Below are 19,064 nucleotides of genomic sequence, written 5' to 3'. Positions count from 1 at the left end.
ATGTGGGATCCTGGGGTGCTCAAGGCGAGGACTTTAGCCACTAGGCCACGCCGCCGGGGCAGTCCAGTTTGATCCCGCCTACTTCACACTCAGTCCTCACGCAAACCAGTGGGAGCTGCAGCCTAGTTGGGGTGACTCCCCATAACCCCCACCAGTTCTGCCCCCTACCCTGGTTCCCATGCTTGCCAGTACGCACCCCAGGCTTGTCAAGTCTGTCCCACATCCTGTTTAGCTCTCACACGTGTCGATGGGAATTGAAGCCCAGCTCAACCCAACCAACCTACTATCCAGCCCACACACCTACTGGCAGGTGCCCTTCTGTACAGCCACCCCTGCCCCTGTCCTGGTGTTCGTGCTGTCCAATGAGAGTGGTAGCCCCGAAGGAGGTGCCCACTATTTTCTCTTCTAGGCCACAGCCTCTCCCAGATTATGCACTCTCCAGGTAGTTCTGGCATTTGATGTGACAGAATTAGCTCCAAGTGCCAGCCTCTGCCAGCTGGTACTGCAACTAGCCCAACCAACCCTCACCCACTCTAGTTTTTGCTTGCACCAGTAGGAACGGTCAGCCCACCGTGGCCCTTCCCTTATCTAGCCCACATGAGGCCCACAGGTGTAACAGCCCTGCCTATTCTGATCTGCCCCCATCCTGACTCACGCTTTCCAATGGAAGTAGTTGTCTAGCAGGGGAGCCCACATTCCCCTGTCAGCTCTGCCTCCACCCCTTGATTATCACATGTGCTGTTGGGGCGCTGCAACCACATCTGGTACAGCTCATCTCACCTTGGCATTCCTTATTGTGTACTAGTATGTGTTGCAACCGAACCTGGCTCGGCCCACACTCTGTTCTGGCGCTCGGACTCACCAGCGGGTGATGTGAACAGGTTCAGCCTGGTCTGCCCCCAATCCATGCCAGGTGTATACCAGTGGGATAATTTCCATAGCCTGTTCTGGGCTGTTTGCTATTGTGTTTCTTGCACTTACCTGCAGGGACTGTGTCCTGCCAGAGTTGTCCAGGCTCCTCCAGCAGAAACTCTCCCAGTGCCAGGTTTCACGCATACCAGTGGGTCCATGAGCCAGCCCTGTTCAGTTCACCTCCTGTCCTAGCAGGAACAGTGGTGTTTCCTGACTGTTCTTCAACCCAATCTGGTTCTTATTGTTGGATGTTCCAACCCAGCCATGGCTCTTCCATACCCCCATACAGCTTACACATGACATGGTTCAGTAAGGGCTGAGACCTAGCCTAGTCTCATACATTTCCCCTGGTCCTGCAGAGCACCAGATGGTGTTGGAGTCTGGCCCGGCTTGGTGCTTCCATTCCCAGTCCACACTTGTGCCAAGTGGGATTACACTCGTATCCTGATCGGAATGCAGCCCCATTTATAGCCCATGCGCTCATTGGTGGGAAACTCAACCCAGCTAGATTATCCCCTTAGCTGCCCAACCAGGCCTGTTCCCAGCCTTAGATCTCGTGAAGGCCAGTGTTTGCTATGATTCAACTTGGTGGAGCCCCTCTCTTGTCCTGTCCCCTTAGATGCTGTGGCTTAGCATCCCTGTCTTACGCAGATCAGTAGGTGCAAGGACCTACTTGGCATGACCTGTGCTCCAACCTGATTTCTGTTGTTTCTTGTGAGTTAAGGTTTGTTCAGCCCTGTCCATTCTGTCCCCTTCCAGTGGCAGCACGGCCCACCCCACATCCTGTTAAAGGATGCACTTTCAGGTGCTGCTGCCTGGACCTACCCTGACTGTTTTGGGTTCCTGCACCCGTGTGTAATGGCAGGTGGCATGGTCACATCTAGCTTAGTCCATCCCAACCCCAGCTTGCGAGCTAACCAGGGGAACTTGTATTTCCATAGGGTTGGGCCCACACAGCCCCATAGAGTCTACCCCCAGACCAAGTTCTCTCGCGTTCTGGATAGAGTCTTGACCCTGCCAAATGTGACCACTCCACCATTCCACCAAACCTTTGGGTAATGGTACCCATCACTGCCAAAGAGGCCCCCATCCATAGCTTTGGTGTGGGCTGGTGTGTGACGATCAGTGATGTTCTAGGAAAACAGGCCATTTCTGTATTCCGAATTGGGTTGGTATATCTGACTAACTGTAATTGTCTCCTGGGTACTTCCTTCCAAACCACTAGGTCTCAGTCCCCAAGCATGCCTAAAACTTCCATGACCCTGTCACTGGGAATCAATCACCCAAAATTCACTACTCACCTACACTAAAATTGGACTTAGTCACGGGTGTCCCCAGGCAGCAAACATATCTTAAAAAACCCCAGAGTTTGCCACCGGACAGCCAGTAGGCAAAGCCTGGCACCACATGGTGCACTGGCCGCCCTGGGTGAGGCCGAGGACTGGTTCACTGCCTTGTGGCAGTGTCTTTGGCATGAGCCCCCAGCATTGGGTCCGACCCGGCAGGGGCACCCCCCACAGCCGCCACACTGTGAGGAGCGGCACTTGCCCCCAAACCCAAGGCCTGAACCCCTCGGTATTTATTTCTTTAAGTATTATGTATAAGGTGAGTGTTGGACCTAGCAAGTATGACACTAGTTAGGGTTGCCTACATTTTGTATTAGCGAGTCTACATTTAAAGAGTAGCTTCACTCCGTTTCACCATTCCACAGGTTATGACATTAGTAGGGGGGTCCTTGTCAACTCACATGGGAAAACTTGTTTTGAGTTTGAGTTCCAAGCTTATGTTTTTTTGTGTTGACTAAAACTCCAGCCATTGCAGGCATTTGAAGAGTGAATTCTTATCTCTCTGCATCTCTGCCTCCCAAGTAATTTCTTAAAGCCTTGAAAGCATGTTGCTTTGAAACATGAGAATATGAGGAGATAAGAGCTGTAGGTCATTTTATATGATTTTTACCTTTAATTATTAAACAGTAGGAGGTAGAGAACTAGATAATGGAGGCTTACTTTGAGGATGCTGAGATGGAGATAAATAATGGTAGAAGTAAAGCAATTAAAAGACAATAAAAAGACTGTTTAAGGACGTTTATAGAGTGTAATACAGAAGCCAATAGAACTGGAAGTGCATAATTTTCTTTTGCGCCCATTGTGAATTTTGAAACTTGTTGGGTGCTCCTTAGAGATATCAGACTTGGAATTGCATGGTTTAGAAAATCTTGTGGCTTAATTGCCTTGATTACACAGAGAGAGATGCAGAAAGAGAAGAGTGGAGTAGGAACAAAGCGGGTGGTGGGATAGGCAAAGTGAAGGAGAGAAATCACATTGTGAACTACAGGGATGTGATTCACTGACAAACCTTTGGAGAACATCGAGGTGAAATTTGATTTGTGATATCTGATATAAATTTGTAACATTGCTTTCTTTTTCTCCCTGGGGTGGAGTTATTGCTGATAAGTGTTCAATTAATTATTTGGTATTGGTAATTAATGTTTTCATTAAATAGACAATTAATCATAGCTTTCCAAAGCAGTAAACTTGTTCTTTAATCAGTATATTTTTGCATTTCAGGGAGGAAAAGACTGAACAGTTGTTGGACTGTAAACAGGAACTTGAGCAAATGGAAATAGAACTAAAAAGGCTACAGCAAGAGGTTTGTACCCAGAACCATAATTATATAAGGCCATCAAGTAATTTAATTTTTTTCCTTTTTAATTTATAACCTTTATCCACTTTATATAAACAAATAAGGTAGCTAAGACTTAAAGAAATTGATTAATTTTTCCTCTTCTCTTTCTTCTTTTCAAAAAAATGCCAGAACCAGAGTGTTCATAGGACTGGAGAAAGCCCAAGTTTGTTTTTGTTTCTTTGTTTTACTTTTTAATACATATATATTTTTGGTTTCTGTGACTGTGGGAGCCAGAACACCTATGTATATATTGTGAATTGTACCATTTGTTTCTCCCAGGGTCTTTGCTCTCTGATGTTGTTTTAGATTAACACATATATGACAGAATGCTTTTTAATTTTTCACTCTTTCCCTACTAAATCATATCAGACCATATATGTTTTAAGAATTACAGTATTTTTTGTTTTATTTAAGGCCTTGAATTGAAAGTATTCAAAAGCTTACTTCTTTAAATCACTTTATTTTTCATTTTTATTTAAGAATGGTGTGTTAGCTTTTTAACTGATCATTAGTAAGAATCAGTATAAGGCTGCACACTTGTTTCTTCACTTTGCTTCCTCTAAGTTAACATTTTTAAATGTGGGGGAAACTCCTTTTGAGGAATTATAAAATGGAACCTTCCTTTTGAGTGATACTGAGAGTCATGGTCATGGGCTGTTAGTGTATGTATTTCCTGTAAAAGTTCCCAGTTCTTCTGGAATTAAGACACCTGTTAAAAAATGAACGTGCATTCTTTCATATGGATAATGTCTTTTTGTGTTTACCGTATCAGAAATAAATACTGAGAGTTTTCAAATTCATTTGAAAAAATGTACAAACAAAAAAATTTAAAAATAAAAAATATTAAAATACTGTTACTGTTAATATTTAGAACATGAATTTGCTTTCGGATGCTCGTTCTGCAAGAATGTACCGAGATGAATTAGATGCACTTCGAGAGAAGGCTATCAGAGTTGATAAGCTTGAAAGTGAAGTCACCAGATATAAAGAAAGGCTACATGACATTGAATTTTATAAGGCAAGAGTTGAGGTATGTTGTGTAATTAACCACTTATGGTGCTTTTTCCCTTAAGAGTTGAGTTTTCAAAATGTGTAAAATATACTCTCTAAGTGAGAAAAACTGTTGCAATGTTGAGTAAATAGTAAATACATTCAGGGTTTAACTCATGGTAGATCAGCATTATTGCTTAAACGTTTTTACAAAGGACTTTTTGGACAGGCTTGAACTCTTCCATTCCTTTATTTAACGTTTAAGTAGGACAGACTTCTGAAGACCTTATCTTTGTGACTAATAAATTTAAATATGCCCTGACAATTTAATGTAAAATGACAGCAGTATTATTCATTGTAGTGTCAAGACTGAGCATTTTGTTTACAATAGCGTATATGGTCAAAATGATTAGTTATCCCTACTAATCTTAGATGTACTCCTAGAAGTAAAAGCAAAATATATTTCTGATTGATACTTAATTGAGATAAAAAGGTATTAATTAAGAAATTATACAAGGGGAAGAGTTTGTCGAGAAACGAAATTAAAAGATAATGTGCATTGTTCGTGGATTCTTTTTAAATCTGCTTTTACATATGAAAACAAATTAGAAAAAAAATATTTTCTGCTCTTAATGGTTACAGAGTTAGACGAAGTTGAGTTTCGTATAAAAGATTTAATCGAATCAAATTACCCATACCATTCTTCATAGAACTGGAAAAAATGATGCAGGAGTTCATCTGGAAATACAAAAAAACCACGAATAGCTAGAACCATCCTGAAGAATAGAAATTTAACAGGGAAGATCACAATTCCAGACCTCTGGACATAAGATAGGGTGGTGGTTATTAAAACAGCCTGGTACTGGCAGAAAGAGAGGAGGATCAATGGAGTAGAATAGAAGCAGCAGAGGGGAACCCACACAGACACAGCCAAATAATCTTTGACAGAAAATCAGACGACAATCCAGGGAAATTGGAAGGTTTCTTCAATAACTGCTGTTGGGATAATTGGTTGATAGCCTGCAGAAACAAGAAGTTAGACCCACATCTTTCACCTTACACTAAGATCAAATATAAATGGATAAAAGACCTAAATCTACATCCAGAAACCTTCAAACTTTTGTAAGAAAATGTTGGAAACACCCTGCAAGATTTAGGTGTAGGCCCTGATTTCCTCAAAAATCACCCAAAGCAATAGCAATCAAAACCAAAATAAACAAATGGGACTACATCAAACTATGAAGCTTCTGTACAGCAAAAGAAACAATCAACAAAATAAAAAAGCAACCCACAGAATGGAAGATTTTTGCATACTACATAGGTGATAGGGGGATAATCTGCAGAATATACAAAGATCTCCAGAACAACTAAAACAACAACACAAACAAACCACTCAAGAAATGTGCACGGGAAATGGGCAGACACTTCACAGAGGAACAAACCCAAGTGACAAACAAACATATGAAAAAATGCTAAAGCTCTCTGGCAATAAGGGAAATCCAAATTAAGCCATCAGTGAGGTACCACCTAATGACAGTAAGAATGGCTCACATACGAAAAACCACCAACACCACTTGCTGGCAAGGATAGATAAGAAAGCTATGGTTCATCTACTCCATGGAATACTACTCAGTTATTTAAAAAAAATGAAATGCATTTCTTCGTGGCCAAATGGGCCCAATTGGAAACCATTATGCTAAGGGAAATGAACCAGTCCCAAAAGGTTAGCTACCACGTTTGCCTTAATTTAAGATGAAATTATGTCAATCCTAAAAATAATACCTGTAAATTGTAACTTTTTTACACCCTCAAACAGCCTGTATCACACGCAATAAGATACTGTGATGTAACCAATGAACCAGTAATCATTGAGTGACAGACTGCTTATGAACTACATCAAAAAACTGAAAAGCTTGATATGCTTTTAATACCCTATATTATTATGTAATGGGTCAGGAGAGCAGAGAAATTTTCCACTTTCTTAGAGTGTGTGAGGAAGATGTTAAATATGTTAAATATGTTAAATATAATCTATCAAGATTGTACAGGTAACTTGACAGCAAACCCGAATCTGCATTAAACGTTAGCAAAAACTATAAAGATATACAGTGCTATCCAAGAACAATGCTGACAGTCTCTTAACATATGCACAGAGTAGGAGGGGACCCCAGAGCGGAACAATAGGACAGGAGGAGGCTTGTATCCTAACCCTGGAGACTCCCAGTACCTCACCAAGGACTATCAATATGGGCACCAAGGACTATATCCCAACTTGCCAAGGAGACCACGGGGAATTGGAGTGCCCTTGTAGGCTGAGAACTCTGAGGTCAACCATTCCCTATTGGATCTCCCACACGGGATGAAAGAAGCCCAGATCCTTCCTCACAGGATCTAATGTCACCAGAACAACAGCCAGGAGCCCTGAGCAGTGCTCAGAAACAGAAGAACAGTAAACTTCCATCACGACTCAGGAGAGGAGCTTTCTCTGGTCCTTACTTAGTTCCAATTTTGGCTCCCCAGCCTCTCTTGCAATGACCATCAGGGTCGCTCTGGAGCCCACCTCCCCACAAAAAAAAATTAGATCAGATAGACAGAGACCAATAAGGAAAGCTTAGAAGAGTCAGGAGAAAGTCAGATTGGACTCCCATATATCTTACTAGTTAGAACACGAAGATCAGTTACTCCTCACTAAGGTATTGATGATTTCTCTGCATAGCCCTTCTGAAATTGTTCTGTTCCTCAATGGTTAGCATATGGCTTATTAGAGTTATAAGCCTGTTTGGACTATCCTAAAATTCGCAAAGTTCAGTAAAAGTCATGCCTGAATACTATAAGCTGCTAAATATGAAAATGAAAATAGACACGAGGCAGCTGAATAGTACCCTATAACCATTCTAAGGAGTATAGCAGCCAGTTGTATATAAACTAGAATTAAGATGTCAATGAAGTAGTTACAGGATGTGGTTAAGAACTTGCATTTTCTAGCATATTGGTCACTCAGTACTATGTTAATTAACTTCATGATGTTGTTAATTTCCATGTTTCTTCCTGTTGTTGAAGTTGTGTAGGGGTTTTTCATTGGAGGGGATGATATTCTGCCAGCTCTACTTTGAGACCAAGGATGGTCTCCCAATGAAACTGTTGAATTTATCTGGACAATAAGATGCTGGACTCTGCATGGTCCATGGCAGCAATGAAGGAATCATGACTGGATATGAACTTTACTACTGTAACAATATGGAGGAATTCAATATGGAGGGGAGAGCTTGGGGAATCCCAGAGCCTATGAAACTGTCATAAAATGAAATTTAAAAAAAAGTCTTTGCATTCCGTTAGTTACCTAATTGTCTATAAACAGAGGAGCTTCTGATCAGTTTTAATGTAAGAAGGAGGAAATATGCAATATCAAGAAATTAAAACGTAAGAGAAACTCAAGAATTTTTCGCCTGATAGTTAACAGTAAATATGCCCAGTTGGGCTGCAAATATAAAGTGCATACTAACTGTTTGTTAGTTACTTATATGTATGTATGTATGATACTTTCAAAGGATCATCATGTATTCTGCTGTCTTAATGTTCTTTATTTAGATTTCAGTTTAAAACCACAGGCACATAACTTATCAAGATAGAACTGAGGGCATGTACTTTCACAATATAGAGATTTTTAAGGATTTCCATAAGATATTGTATATTTCTTAGTAGACCCATGGAATATGGTTTATCATGAACCCAAAGTTCAAGTATTTTTGTTTTTATCATAAATACCTCAATCCCTTTGCTGTGAAGATGAGAAAAATCTTGAAATTTAGTTGGTGAAGTAAGTTCTGATCCTGTGGAGACTTGTGTCTTAAATATGTTAGATTACTTGAGTGTAATTTCTCATCCTTGGGACTAAGAAGCTTAAATAGACCCTGACAATTTCATTTTAAATTATGCTAATATCACTCTTCCTAATATAAGGGCTTAGTATTTTGTTTCATAATAGCTTAAATTGTGGGGGCCAGACCAGGAATGAAGGCACGAAAACATTAGCTTTGTTTTCTTGTACTCAATAGCTTTAATGTTGCATGTAACTTCTAATATGAACAGCTTGGATTTTTATGAGAAAGATCTTTAAAAATTTAACATAACAACACATTTATTACAAATAGTCTGTTGAAATATTTATAGGAATTAAAAGAAGACAATCAAGTTTTATTAGAAACAAAAACCATGTTGGAAGACCAACTAGAAGGAACTCGAGCTCGTTCTGATAAATTACATGAATTAGAAAAAGAGAATTTACAACTGAAGGCCAAATTGCATGATATGGAAATGGTAAGTTTTATAGGCTTAAATCAATGACATAGCTGCAAAAGAAAAATATTTTTAGATTCATCTTATTTTCTCTAAAATGACAAAGATGTCTAGTATCCCTAAGTTTTTAACAAAAGACAAATAGGCAAATAAGTTAGATATTTCCAACTTCACAAGAACACAGGAATAGTAGAAATTTCTGTTTTTGTCACAGTGGATTATTGCTTAATTTTGTTTGTTGCTTTCAGGATCACAGTAAAGCAGCTGTTGTATAAGCATGTTTTTGAAAATATAGAAATAGGGGAGTGTGTTAGGTTAAGCCTCCCTGCTTGGGATGCCTATATATTGTATCAGAGTACCTTGGACCAAGTCCCACTGTCTCCTTCCAGTCCAGTTTCCAACAGTACACCCTGGGAGGCAGCAGGTGATGGTTCAGGTAGTCGGGTACCTGCCAATCATGTGAGACCAGTTGGCGTTTCTGGCGTCTGACTTCAGTTGGGCTCAGCTCCACTGCCGTAGGCAATAGAAAAGTGAAGGAGCATATAGAGAAATACAGTCTCTTACTCTCTCAATCTCATTCTGCCTTTTAAGTTTTTTTTTTTTTTTAAGCTGTTTGCTAAGATCTAGGGTTGAGTCAAAATTCTTTTGTTATATCATCAAGACAATGTGTTCTCCATGAGAATGATGTTCCCAAACATTTCTTTAGCATGATGTCAAACTTTGGAATAATGTAGTGACCAATAGTAGTTACAACTAATGATAACCTTCAAAGTGAAGTAGTAAGGAACAGACACCTATACAAATATTACTCAGTTTCTGATCATAAAAGTTATGAGAAGGACAGATATTAGGTCTAAGAATTAAATCATCTCATATTAAAGGGCCAAGTTCTGGCTCCACTTTCTGAATCCAACTTTCTGCTGCTGCATACCATGGTTGTAGCAAGATGTGGCTTAAGTGATTGGGCTACCTACACCCATGTAACAGATATTTATTGAGTTCTCGGCTGCTGGCTTTGACCTGACCTAAACTAGTTGTCTGCATTTGGGAAGTGAAGCAGCAGATGGGAGATCTCTGTCTTTCAAAAGATAAATAAATAAAAATTTTGAAAGTTACTGGCACAATGGCTCCCCTCACTGGTTCTCTGCATGCACCAGCATCCTTTATGGGTGCCAGTTCATGACTTAGATGCTCTACTTCCAATTTGGCTCCCTGCTTGTGGCCTGGAAAAGCGGTGGAGAATGGCCCACAGCCTTGAGATCCTGCACCCACGTGGGAGACCTGGAGATTCCGGGCTCCTGGCTTTGTACTGGCTCGGCTCCAGCTTTTGCAGCCATTTGAGAAGTGAATCAGCAGGTGGTGTGTCTCCTTCTCTATGTAAATTTCCTTTCAAATGAAAATAAACCTTAAAAAATAAAAATTATTAGCTTAAAATTATACTGTTCCTTAGCTTTTTAAAAAAATCTCTCTACTCTGCTAATAAAAAAAGGAACGTGATATGGATAGAAAAAAGATTGAAGAGTTAATGGAAGAAAACATGACTTTGGAAATGGCACAGAAGCAAAGTATGGACGAATCGTTACATCTTGGCTGGGAGCTGGAACAGATATCCAGAACTAGTGAACTCTCTGAAGGTATTCTCATTTTTGTTTTACTTAAATAGATAACAGAATAAGTTGTATTTGTGTTGAGGTTTCTATATATTTTATTGAATTCTTTATTTTGCCTAGCTAGAGTTATTTTAGAAAGCCAGCTATCTGCCTCAATATTGTTTTACACTGTACTACATTATTTATGCTTCCTTAAGTATGGTCCTTACCTTTGCATGTCTACAGTTTATTTTTAAATATGATAAAGGATTTGATTGTTTTGTTTAAGCATTATTTTATATTAATATAAAAGGCTATGATACCTATTAATTAATGTAAGAAATATACCTATCTAGTAAATAGAACACGAAGTTGTATTAGACATTCAGCATATTCTTTCACTGCAGGAGAATTTAAATAGCAAAACAAAAGATAGCAGGAGATTTTTAGATGAATATGTACTCCAAGGAAGTCAAGGATCTGTATGACTGTTTTACTAAAATATAGTCTCCATTATGAAATTATTCCTGCAAATCAGTCCAGCTCAGTTACATCCCTGTAATACTGGAACTCCCAAGTACTAGCATTGTGGTGCAGTAGGTTTAACTCCTGGCTGCTGCTCTACTTCCAGTCCAGCTTGCTGTTTATTCACCTGGAAACACCACAGAAGATGACCCAAGGCCTTGCACCCCTGCACCCATGTGGGAAACCTGGACGAAACTCCAGGTTCCTAGGTTTAACCTAGCCCTTAATGTTGCACACGTTTGGGGAGTGAACCATATGGTGAAGGTTTCTTTATATATCTCTGTAACTGCCTTGCAGATAAATTAATATAAATAGCTGTTTGTTTAAAAAGAAAAAGCAGGTAAAATTGCTGCCTGCAATGCTAGCAACCCGTATCGGTGCCAGTTCCCTGATAATTTAGTGACTGGGAATGAGCAGCAGATCTCCCAAGTGTTTGGGCTTCTGCCACTCATGGGAGACCTGTAATCTGTTGTGTGCTTGAAAATCACTAAGAAAGCATATTTTAAGTGTTCTTAAGACAGCACAGGCATCCCATCTAAGCTCCATTTAAAGTCCTTTTTGTTCCGCTTCTAATTTAGCTCCCTGATTATGGCGTGGGAAAGTAGCAGAGGATGGCCCGCCCAAGTACTTGGACCCTTGCACTCACTTGGGAGACCTGGATGAAGCACCAGGTTCCTGGTCCAGGTGTGACTGCTATGAACCAGTGGATGGGAGATTCCTCTGTCTCTTTTTCTAAAATTTTCAAATAAAAATAAATAAATCTTTAAAAAAAAAAAAGCTTAGAGTCACGCGTAGTAGTGGCTGGAGTCCTTGCCTTGCATGTGCCAGAATCTCATATGGATGCTGATTCTTTTTTTTTTTTTTTAAGATTTATTTTTATTTTTATTACAAAGTCAGATATACTGAGAGGAGGAGAGATAGAGAGGAAGTGGAGCTGCCGGGATTAGAACCAGCGGCCATATGGGATCAAGGCAAGGACCTTAGCCACTAGGCCATGCTGCCGAGCCCAGATGCTGATTCTAATCCCGGCAGCCCCACTTCCCATCCAGCTCCCTGCTTGTGGCCCGCAAAAGCAGTCAAGGACGACCCAAAGCGTTGGGACCTTGCACCTGCGTGGGAGAACTGGAGGAGGTTCCTGGCTCCTGACTCCTGGGTTTGGATTGGCTCAGCTCTGGCTTGAGGACAGAGGATCTTCCTGCTTTCTTTCCTCTGTATATCTGACTTTCCAGTTAAAAAAAAAAAAAAAAAAAGCTTGATTTGACCATTCAGCAATATAAATGCCCCGAAATTATGTTTTGCAACATAAGTAAAATGTATCAGTAGTGACAGCATTACAACTATGTGAAAAGTGATAAAATTACAAAGTTAAAAAAAAGTGTTCCCCTCCTTCCATTATGGCAGGAGATTTCTCTTTCTGTCTTAGATTTCCTTGGGTCTTACCTCCCTTGAAGCCCCCTCCTGTCACCAGGGCGGGAGCTGTCTTTCTCCCTTTCCTAAATAAATCCTGCTTTGCAAACTTTAAAAACAAAGTGCTCAATATATTTAAAATGTAAAGAATTTTATGGAGCCTGTGATGTGGCATAGCACATAAACCTGTTGCCAGCAGCACCAGCATCACATGGGCACTGTTCAAGTCCTGGCTGATCATTTCTGATCCAGCTCTGTGCTAATGTACCTGAAAAGTGTTAGAAGATGGTTCGTGTCCTTTGACCCCTGTTCCCACATAGAGAGGAGAGCTGGAAGAAGCTCCTAGGTGCCTGGTTCACACTGGTCCAGCTTCAGCTGTTGGGGCCATTTGTGCAGTGAATTCAGCAGAAGGAACACCTCTCTGCCTCTCTTCCTCTTATCTAACTCTGCTTTTCAAGTAAATAGGTAAATGAGTTGTACAATCCTATGAACTTGGAGCTCAACTGAAATCATTTGATAAAATAACGAAGTTTCACATTTCAAAGACAAAAAGACTTAAGGCAACTAATGGAATTTAGAATCTCAATTTTCAGTAGAAAAGTAGCTACACCATGACTAAAACAGTATCTTTTTGTTTTGTTTTGTAAAGATTTACTTGTTTTTACTGGAAAGTCAGATATGCAAAGAAGAGAAACAGGAAGATCTTCCATCCACTAATTCAACCCCCACATGGCCAAAACAGCCAGAGCTGAGCCGATCTGAAGCCAGGAGCCAGGAGCCACTTCTGGGTCTCCCATGCAGGTGCAGGGTCCCAAGGTTTTGGACCATCCTCGACTGCTTTCCATGGCCATAAGCAGGGAGCTGGATGGAAAGTGGTGCCACTGGGACATAAACCAGTGTCCACGAGGGTATCGCACAAGGCCCTAAAACAAGATTTTGAAGTAAAAACTATTATGCTTTCTTGACTTACACTGTGGAGTTTGCTTAAGTGTGTAATTCTGAAGAGATTGTATACCTGTGTGTGTGTGCATATAATGTGTGTTGCTTTGCTTTTTACACAGGAGAATTTCAAGCATGTGCAGAAATTGCAGGTTTAGTAATGCTGTACAATGTCTTTATCCTGTTCCCTTCTGAAAATGTAGGATTTTAAAATTAACCTTAAGTAAAAAATTTCATTTTATAAACCCTAGTATTTAATGAGTAAAGTATTTAATGAGTCTGATATTATAAGATCAAAAATAATTAGGTTTCACTTTATGTAAAGCATTTACAGAAGAAAACAGGTTTCCTTTTTAAAACAATTTAATGCAAAAATTTAATTATGAACACAATTATCTTGGCAAAATAGAGCAGATGTTGTTCTATGCACATATATTTAGCATGAATTTTTTTTACCTAAAAGACAGTTTTTTTAGTATAATTTACATTCTGCCTTGAGTTTCTCAATCACACTAGGGCTGTTTCTCAAACTTTCTGCTTAATTTTTTTTAATGTGGCATAGGATGTCTTTTTTTGTGAGTGAAGAAAGTATTTATTGTCTTTGTGGCAAAACAGTGCCATGCTGGCTTCTCATAGGGGTGCTGGTTTGAGTCCTCACTGCTCCATTTCTGTTTCAGCTTCTTCAAATGCATCTGGGAAGGCAGCAGAGGATGGCCCAAGTCCTTGGGCCGCTGCATCCAAGTGGGAGCCTCAGAGGAAGCTCCTGGTTCATTCTTTCTCTCTGTGTGTACTTCGGCCTTTCAAGTAAATAAAGTTACTTACTTCAAAGGCAAATGGAGAGAGGGAGGCAGGAGGGAGAAATCGTCCTTCTGCTACTTCCCTTTTCCCATGGCTTCAGTGACAGGCTTATAAGCAGGGCTGAGCTGAGAGCCAGGAACACCATCCTGATTTTTATAGGGCAGGGACTCAAGGACTTGGAACTTCCTCCACTTCCTTCACAGGTGCACTAGCAGGAACTAGATCTGAATTGGAACAGCTAGGACTTAATTAGCATGCCAGTATGGGATGCTGGTGTTGCAAGTCGCACTTCAGCTGACTGTGCCACAGCCCTGTACCCACTTTAAAATGAGTGGCAATGACCCTGTGAGGTACACTGAACAGTAATTGTGTTTATTAAAATAACCTAAGATTCATCAATGTCAAAGTGACTTGGTCATTGTCAATAAGCTACTGTCTCGTGGAACTTAGAATTGAAACCCTAGTGTAAATTTTTGTTTTCTGCCAGCATTCTATGAAGTTCAGAGTTTAACTTTTTATCTTTTCTCTTCTATTGTGTATTATATATAATCACATATATGTGTGTGTAATATATATTAAATTTAAGTACAGGCATTAAATCATAAAAAGTAGTCAGATTTTTTTTACTGATGGTGTGTTTTCCAATATTACAGCACCACAGAAATCCTTGGGCCATGAAGTGAATGAGTTGACATCAAGTAGGTTATTGAAGTTGGAGATGGAAAATCAGAGCTTGACAAAAACTGTTGAAGAGCTTCGTAGTAGCATGGATTCAGTAGAAGGCAACACTTCCAAAATACTGAAAATAGAAAAAGAAAATCAGAGGCTGAGTAAAAAGGTAAATAAAAATGTAATAATTATTGTAATACTTAAAAATATGTACAAAAGTATGATTAACGCATGTATTGTTCTTTTTCTAATGTACCATTACTATGATTTTAATTTACAAAAGTTTTTAACTGCGTAAGTAGAAATTAATAACCCTATACTCGTTTTTTTTTTAGCTTCAGCAGTTATTAACTTGTAGACTATCATATTTCATTTCTAACCGTTGTCTGCCTTCTTGCCTACCAGCTTCACAGTCAGTTTGGAGCAAGTCTTAGATTTTCCTGTACATCCTAGACAACATAGTTGACATTTCACCAATAAATTTTTTTTAAAAGATTTATTTATTTGTATTGGAAAGGCAGATATACAGAGAGAAGGAGAGACAGAGAGGAAGATTTTCTGTCCAATGGTTCAATCCCCAAGTGACCACAATGGCCAGACCTGATCCAATCCAAAACCAGGGGCCAGGAGCTTCTTCCGGGTCTCCCATCTGGGTGCAGGGTCCCAAAGCTTTGGGCCGTCCTCGACTGCTTTTGCAGGCCACAGGCAGGGAGCTGGATGGGAAACGGGACCATTGGAGTTAGAACCGGTGCCCATATGGGATCCCGGAGCATTCTAGGCGAGGACTTTAACCACTGCACTATCACGCCGGGCCCACCAACAAATTTTTGTAGTGTATATCCCTTTAAAGTAATCAATTTTGGGTTACCAGCATTGTAGTGTGGGCAGGTAAAGCCGCCATCTGTTACACTGGCATCTGCTATAGGCCCCAGTTCAAGACCTGGCTGTTCCACTTGTAGCCCTAGCTCTCTGCAAATGCCCCTGAGAAAGCAGCAGATGGCCCAACTGCTTGGGCTTTTGCACCCACTTGGGAGCTCTAAAAGAGGCTCATGGCTTCAGACAAGTCCATTCCAGCCATTATGGCCATTGGGGAATGAACCAAAGGATGGAAAACCTGTCTCTTCTATTTATTTTTATTGCAAAGGGAGAATTACAGAGAAAGGGGAGACAGAGAAAGATCTTCCATCCACTGATTTACTCCCCAAATGACTGCAGCAGCTGGATCTGAGCTGGTCAGACATCAGGCGTGTCTTCTGGGTCTCCCTTGAGGGTGCAGGGACCGGAGAATTTAAGCCACCCTCTGCTACTTTCTCACGTCTTAAGCAGGGAGCTAGATTGGAAGTGCCAACAACCAGGACTCAGAGTGGAGCCTATGTGGAATGCCTGCTAACCCATGGCGCCATTCCCTGAGAAAATTGTAAAAGTAAGAAAAAAGTGACATAGATAAAAGTTTTAATGTCATTAAAATATTAATGTCATTAATAAAATTTTTAATGTCATTAAAATATTAATGTCATTAATAATTAATTAAAATTAAAACTTTAATGACATTAAAATAAGAATTCTAATGTCATCAAATTTTAGATCATTATTTCCATTTAACTTATTCTCTTTATGATCTTTGCTTTTTATGTTTTGTTTTAAATTTGAACCCAAATCGGATCAGTATAATCAGTTCATCTCTGTATACCCAAAAGTCTATTTTATTTTAGTTGATTCTATGAATACATTTATTTTTTATTTATATTTTTGTTGGAAAGGCAAATGTACAGAGAGAAGGAAAAACAGAAATATCTTCCATCTGCTTGTTCACTCCCCAAATGGCTGAAATGGCCGGAGTGGAGCCGATCTAAAGCCAGGAACCAGGAGCTTCTTCCGGGTCTCCCACACAGGTGCAGGGCCCCAAGGCCATGTGCCATCCTCAGCTGCTTTCCCAGGCCGCAAGTAGGGAGCTGGATGGCAAGTGGGACAACCAGTATAGGAACCAGTACCCGTGTGGGTCCCGGTGGATGCAAAGCAAGACTATTGCATTGGACCCTTTATTTTAGTTTTTATGTTCACTTTTTTGCTACTTATTTTTCTATTAAGGGTCCTTTGTTACTTTTCTACTAGTTTTTTTCCCACAATTTAGATTTTGCTGATTGCCTCCTTCTTGTCACTTAACAAGTTATTTAACCCTGTATTCATTATTATCTAGAGGTTTTTATAAGAATTATTTGCATTTCAGTCAGTAAGTAATTATCTCTTGTCTCTCTTTGTTATTTGACGTGACAACCAGTGCTTACCACTGCTGATGAAAGACTGAGATGGCAGATTTATCATAGCATCATTCCTTCATAGTTTAGTGGTTGAATTAATGACAGTAAAGGAACAGCTCACATGGGAGAAAACAGAATTAGTGTTTCTTTCCATTTATTTACCTCTTTCCAAATAATGAATTGCTTATTATAAATAATTAGTAGGATTGCTTTAGTATAATGGATTCATAGGTTAAAAAAATTTGAAATGCTTTAGTCCGCTGTGTTCTTTCAGCATTCCAATTTGAATTAATAAGAGCCTCTTTAACAACTGTCGGAGAGGTTGCTTCTTGTCTTTTTCACTAAGATCAAGTGTAAAAAATGTCAGAGATGCAGATTGAGTTCAAGGTTCCTGGGTTTGGCCTAGCCCAGCCCTGGCTCAACACTATTGTAGGCATGTGGGGAGCGAAGCAGTTGATGTCTGTTCCTCTTTCTACCTTTCAAATAAATAAAAGTTTAAAATATTCAAAGCTGTTTCTTGAATGCTTATGATCTGTACTTCATAGTTCTTGGAGAGCAATTGTTTTCTGCCATGACAAAATATCGTGAGCTCATCTTTAACATTTCCTGTCCTGGAACTGGAAGCCCATGTTTCTTACGGCGGGAAATGGTATTTAGAGACTAAGGCTTAGTGTTATTAAACCTGAATTTTAATTAGGCTTTAGTTGAACAGAAACGTCATCATAGTTTTTAAGTAGGAGAATCAGGACTTTGGTGCTGTCATCATAATTGAGCTGATAAGGTGTAGTTCAGTTGTGAAATTACAAGTCTAATGAATTTTTAATGAGTCTAACATTTTTTTTTTTAATTTATTAAATGAGGGATGTTTAGGTTGAACCCTGATGTAATAACCAATTTGCTTCTGTCTGTAATGGGAGAGCTGGATTAAGTAGTTATTGACAGCTAAAAGCTTCTGAGACATTAATGTTACTGACTAAGATTAGTGACTTGATGCTTTGAGATATTACTGGAAGAATGTTTTACTTGTGAAATTATCTTCCATTGATGTTAAAAGTGGAAAAGTTCACCTTATTTAGAATTCTTCACGTTTGACTTAACATTTAAACCTGAAGAATTTTAAAAGTAGGAGTTTTTAATCACATGGTCTGAAAGTTATACAATAATGGGAACATTGGTAATTTAGAGTATTTGTAGCTTGAATTTGCTGTAACAGATTGAATACCTACCACAACTAATACTAAAAACATATTGTTGGAAACAAATTTAAGCCTAAGATAAAAAACTTCATGGTGGCTTTTTTCATTTTTCTCTAGCATTGTTTTCTTTTTTCCCTTCTTACCCACTGAAATTCCTTGGCTATCATTAAAATTTTACTGTATAACTCCATTCAAGCCAGTTTGTCTTCAATAACATATGTACGGTTGCATGTAGCACGTTGTTTTCATTTAGTCAGCTGGATTTGCCTTTGTATTTACAAGATAAACCTTATTATGTATACAGATGAAAAGATAGTCATATCTGCATATTTTGTATAACTTGCTAATATTATCATGGAATGCTACTTGTTTCCTATTCTGCATTCTTAAATTTCACCATTTTGTACATTAAAACTGTATCTGACTCTTTTGTTTTGACATGTTTCTAATCATGAAAAATACTTAATATATTGTTTTGTAATTTTATCTTCTTCTAGGTCGAAATGCTTGAAAATGAGATCATTCAAGAAAAGCAAAGTCTTCAAAATTGCCAAAATTTAAGCAAAGATCTAATGAAGGAGAAAGCACAGCTTGAAAAAACAATTGAAACACTTAGAGAAAATTCAGAGAGACAGGTTCATAAATTTCTTTCTAAGAGAGCAATATGTTTCAAATATGTTAACAAAGGTTGTTTTAAAATGTGTGTAAATGTTGATATGGCATTAAAGGACATTAATTTAGTAGATATTTTTAGATTTTAAAGCAACTATAACAGTCTGCCCCTTTCTCCCGGTTTGCCT

General features: G+C 39.3%; 1 protein-coding gene across 9 annotated transcripts in view; it reads left to right on the top strand.

The window, feature by feature from the left end:
- CCDC88A (coiled-coil domain containing 88A) overlaps positions 1-19,064 on the top strand; it is a 133,700-nt gene that overhangs the window by 66,389 nt on the left and 48,247 nt on the right. For all 9 annotated transcript variants that reach the window (XM_058667810.1, XM_058667811.1, XM_058667809.1 and 6 more), the window contains 6 exons: positions 3,480-3,561; positions 4,469-4,627; positions 8,758-8,904; positions 10,373-10,517; positions 14,795-14,979; positions 18,762-18,899. In XM_058667810.1, coding sequence (XP_058523793.1) covers positions 3,480-3,561; positions 4,469-4,627; positions 8,758-8,904; positions 10,373-10,517; positions 14,795-14,979; positions 18,762-18,899 — 856 coding nt within the window. The remainder of the gene's footprint in view (positions 1-3,479; positions 3,562-4,468; positions 4,628-8,757; positions 8,905-10,372; positions 10,518-14,794; positions 14,980-18,761; positions 18,900-19,064) is intronic.

This window comes from Ochotona princeps, chromosome 8 (assembly GCF_030435755.1).
Source record: "Ochotona princeps isolate mOchPri1 chromosome 8, mOchPri1.hap1, whole genome shotgun sequence".
Lineage (NCBI taxonomy): Eukaryota > Metazoa > Chordata > Mammalia > Lagomorpha > Ochotonidae > Ochotona > Ochotona princeps.
This window is presented reverse-complemented; position numbering and strand designations above follow the sequence as displayed.